This window comes from Rutilus rutilus (assembly GCF_951802725.1).
Source record: "Rutilus rutilus genome assembly, chromosome: 7".
In the NCBI taxonomy this organism is placed as follows: Eukaryota; Metazoa; Chordata; class Actinopteri; order Cypriniformes; family Leuciscidae; genus Rutilus; species Rutilus rutilus.
Window position 1 is genome coordinate 45,744,862 of NC_140221.1, and position 3,819 is coordinate 45,748,680.

At 33.2% G+C, this 3,819-nt stretch overlaps 1 protein-coding gene across 2 annotated transcripts in view; it reads left to right on the forward strand.

The window, feature by feature from the left end:
• The window catches only part of LOC311293503 (cytosolic phospholipase A2 gamma-like), a 66,460-nt gene extending 63,283 nt beyond the window's left edge, over positions 1–3,177 (forward strand). For both annotated transcript variants that reach the window (XM_084413848.1, XM_084413849.1), the window contains exons 18-22: positions 567–683; positions 1,795–1,872; positions 1,937–2,091; positions 2,196–2,361; positions 2,438–3,177. In XM_084413848.1, the coding sequence (XP_084269974.1) occupies positions 567–683; positions 1,795–1,872; positions 1,937–2,091; positions 2,196–2,361; positions 2,438–2,619 (698 nt within the window). In that variant the 3' untranslated portion in view covers positions 2,620–3,177. The remainder of the gene's footprint in view (positions 1–566; positions 684–1,794; positions 1,873–1,936; positions 2,092–2,195; positions 2,362–2,437) is intronic.
• The last annotated feature ends 642 nt before the right edge of the window (positions 3,178–3,819 follow it).

The window sequence follows — 3,819 nt, forward strand, 5'->3', positions numbered from 1 at the left end:
CATTTCTGGGGCTTGAAAGTGAAAGTTGTGTAGCCGTCAACGGAGGGACAGAAATCTCTCAGATTTCATCAAAAAGATCTACATTTGTGTTCTGAAGATGAATGAAAGTATTGCGTGTTTGGAACGACATTTTTGGGTGAACTATCCCTTTAATAAACAGAACGATATTGTGCGTTGGTGTGGACAGTGTGAACGCTATAATAGTTATCGTCCTTGGTGTGAATGGGGCCTTTATTGACAGATTTGAGGAGAAAACTTTTTTTATATGAAATACTATATAAAATACATATTTCACATATCTGCATTTCAAATTTGTTATTATTAGTCGCTTTGGATAAAAGCATCTGTTAATGATTAAATGTAGTTTTAAAATGTAATTTTTGTATTACAGTCTATTTTTGCTTTTTTTGCAAAAAAAAAACAATTATGAAAATCAAACCATGAAACAGAAAGGAAAAAAAAAACACTTTTGGATAAAAATGATTTAACTATAAGTAAATTATTATTGTAAATACACAAACTACAATAAGAAGAACTCAATAACATACCTGTTCCTCTTTCTACAGACCTCTCTGGAAGAAGAGTGAAACCTGTTGATAAAAAAGAAGAAAAACTGAATGTGAAGCTTCACACCATGGATGTATGCAACGATTTGAGTGAACGTATTAATATCTGGCCATTTGGTAGGTTAAACTGTTTCTAATATCATCCCTTCATTCTCCACACCACCTTTCTAGAGTCGTGAGGATGCTGATCTACACTTTAAGATTTATGTGTTTGAATTTCTATAAAATGTCCATCCATTGTTTTAACATAAACTAACTGATAAACGTATTGTGATGCATATTTGTCAGTCATTTGTCAGTCAGATTTCTGCACTCAAAAAAAGTCATGGCTTAGTTTATTATTAACGATTTGATTTGATTTAAATCATAATATAAATCATATTTTAATTTATATAAATTATATTTTCAAAAAGCCTTTATTCAACTAACTTTTAGAATCAGCGTAAGTTCTGTGGACAGTCAAAGCATGGCTAGCTGTGGAAAAGGCAATTAAATTAGTTATAATGCCTGAGATTTATCAATATATAAACCTGGTTATTGTGAATTAAAAAAAACATGTTAGAAATCTGAACCGTTTCAATTATGACTGACGAATATGTAATCACATGAAGTTTATTATAAAACTGTGTAATTCAAATGGATTGATATTGTATAGCCTATGCAATTCAAATACATTTAGGCCTATTTTTTTGTTGTTGTTGTTGTTGTTGTTGTTGTTATTTAGTAAGTTATTTAGTTAGTTAGTTTCAACTTTCCACTGTTGTCTGATAGCAATCGTAAGCATTGCCAAACTTTTGTAACATTATTTTAAAACAATTGATTTCAACAAGTCAAAACAACAGCTACATAAATACTTACTCATAATAGGCCAACATATTGTTCAGATATCCGCCTTTCTTTCATTATTGGGCGAGTTCAGTTTTGATGTCGTTACTCGTTAGTGACTTTAAGCAGAATTAAGATTCTTCCGCGCAGGAGCCGAAGCACAACTCACGAAAACGATCAAAACAATGTTCCTCCGCAAGTAACTTGTAGTTTTATGCGTCAACCGCTAAAGGGCGTTTATTTTATCTTTAAGAACTATTTACTGAGCCTTAGAACTGAAGAACTTCAGAAAATTAATAATTATAATTATTAATAATATTTTTTTTAATACATAAAAAAAATAAAAATAAAAATAATAATAATTATACACCAAATAATTTTGATGAGTGTATTTATTTTACAGATGCTTGGATGAGCATTATTAAATCTATGAATCTGTGGATCTGGGGCAGGAATTATAACTTCCTCCACAACATGACAGGTAAGAACAGACCTGCTGACTGAAAATTCCCTGTGAATAATATAATAATGCTGTGATCCCTCAGGTGAAGCAGTGCACTCCACTCTTCTGGAAAGTGAGACGAGAGACTTTGAAGACGCTGGACTGTTGCTCAACTCACCCTATTTCTCAGTGCTGAGAAAAGAGAGAAACATTGACCTCATCATTTCCCTGGATTTCAGTGATGGGGATCCTTTCATGGTATTATACGCGTATTTAATTCTCTACAGCTTCACTCATATGTTTCAGAATCTGTAAAATGTTAGTAATTAAATAAGAGCACTTGTGATGCTCTTCCACTGCAGACAGTGAGGGACGCTGCCAAGACGTGCAGGGAACGAAACATCCCTTTCCCTGAGGTCAACATTCCCAGTGAGGACTCGGAGAAACCGAAGGACTTCTATGTGTTCAAAGGCCAAAACGTTCCAACCGTGATTCACATCCCTCTCTTTAATGTGGTCAACTGTGGAGGCAAGTTATGATCTTACAATGTCCTGTAATATAATATCAACTGTGTTCTGATTTAAGTGTGTTATCGTTCCATCAGATAAAATTGAGGCCTGGAGGAAAAAATATGGCACGTTTCAAGGATCTTACAGCGCTGAGATGATCACTGATCTAATGGAGGTCGCTGGAAAAAACATCTTGAACAACAGAGAGAAACTGGTGAAAGAGATTCGTGCGATCATTGGGCAAAAAAGATCCAGGCGCTTACGTGAACACATTTAACACTATGACTAAAATCTGATAAGTGATTTTACAATAAATGCTTCATTTCTTTTTCTGTCATAGGGGCCATTTAAATGACACTATTTTTAAACACAAAACTTTTTATGTGTTTTGGCCGTTCGTTTACACAACGACGGTGTTTTGGGGGCCTGAAGGCGCCAACTTTTGATAACGATGTCGTTATAGTCTTCATGTAAACTACAAAAGTGTGAATTTGTGAAACAGTGACATGTGCATGCGTATTATGTTCAGTCTTTAGGCGCGTAGTGTTTCTTTACAGTGATATCGCCATCTACTGGCGTGAATAATAGCGTTTGAGTGAACAGGGATCGTTTTGACAACGTTAAAAAAAATCCGTTTTTAGTACATTGAATACCTTGAATCAAGGTCCTTGATCATCACTTACGATAAATCAGCATTTTTACTTTTTCCGTCAAAATGTGATTTGTGTGGCATTAGAAGAGCATCAAATGTTAGTTATGTTTCCTTTTTAAAATGTTTCTGCTGTTTCTTCATGTTTGACCTTTTTTAAGCAATAAATTTCTGATCATCAACAGTAAAATCAGTGGACTGGATTATTACTTATTAAAATATTGTATTACTTTGCTTCTGTTTTTTTAATGAATTAATTAACTGTTCTCTAAAATAATTGATTTTATCCTAAAAATGCTGATTATAAGTGATTTCTCCCCCAAAGCCATTAAAAAAAAAAGCTTAACATGACAATGTATAAAGATAATATTAAAATAAGGTTATTATTGATGTGCATACACATTATTGATATTCATATTCAAATTTATACACTTTGCATTAAGGCAAGCACTGCAGGTGAGCCTATTTTATGAAAGCAATGCGCAAAATTATGTTAAGCGCTTTATTTATATATCTGCCATCTCATCATTTAGTAGGTTATCCCAGATAATGTTGATGTTTCTTAAAGAATCAATTATAAATTAAATTGCATTATTATTACATCCATATGCAATAATTTATCACATGTTTTACTGGTAATGTGTCTGAAGACTTTCGCCTTTTCTCAGTTAAAAGAGCCTTTAATAAACATGTTCAATCAGATCAACCTGCCACAAAAACTAAACTAAAAGGTACGCGAGGTTGCATAATTAACTACAGTGAATGATTGTGTAATTTACAACCTCGCCCTTATGATTATGTCTGGACTTGCAATGCATTCTCAGAGGC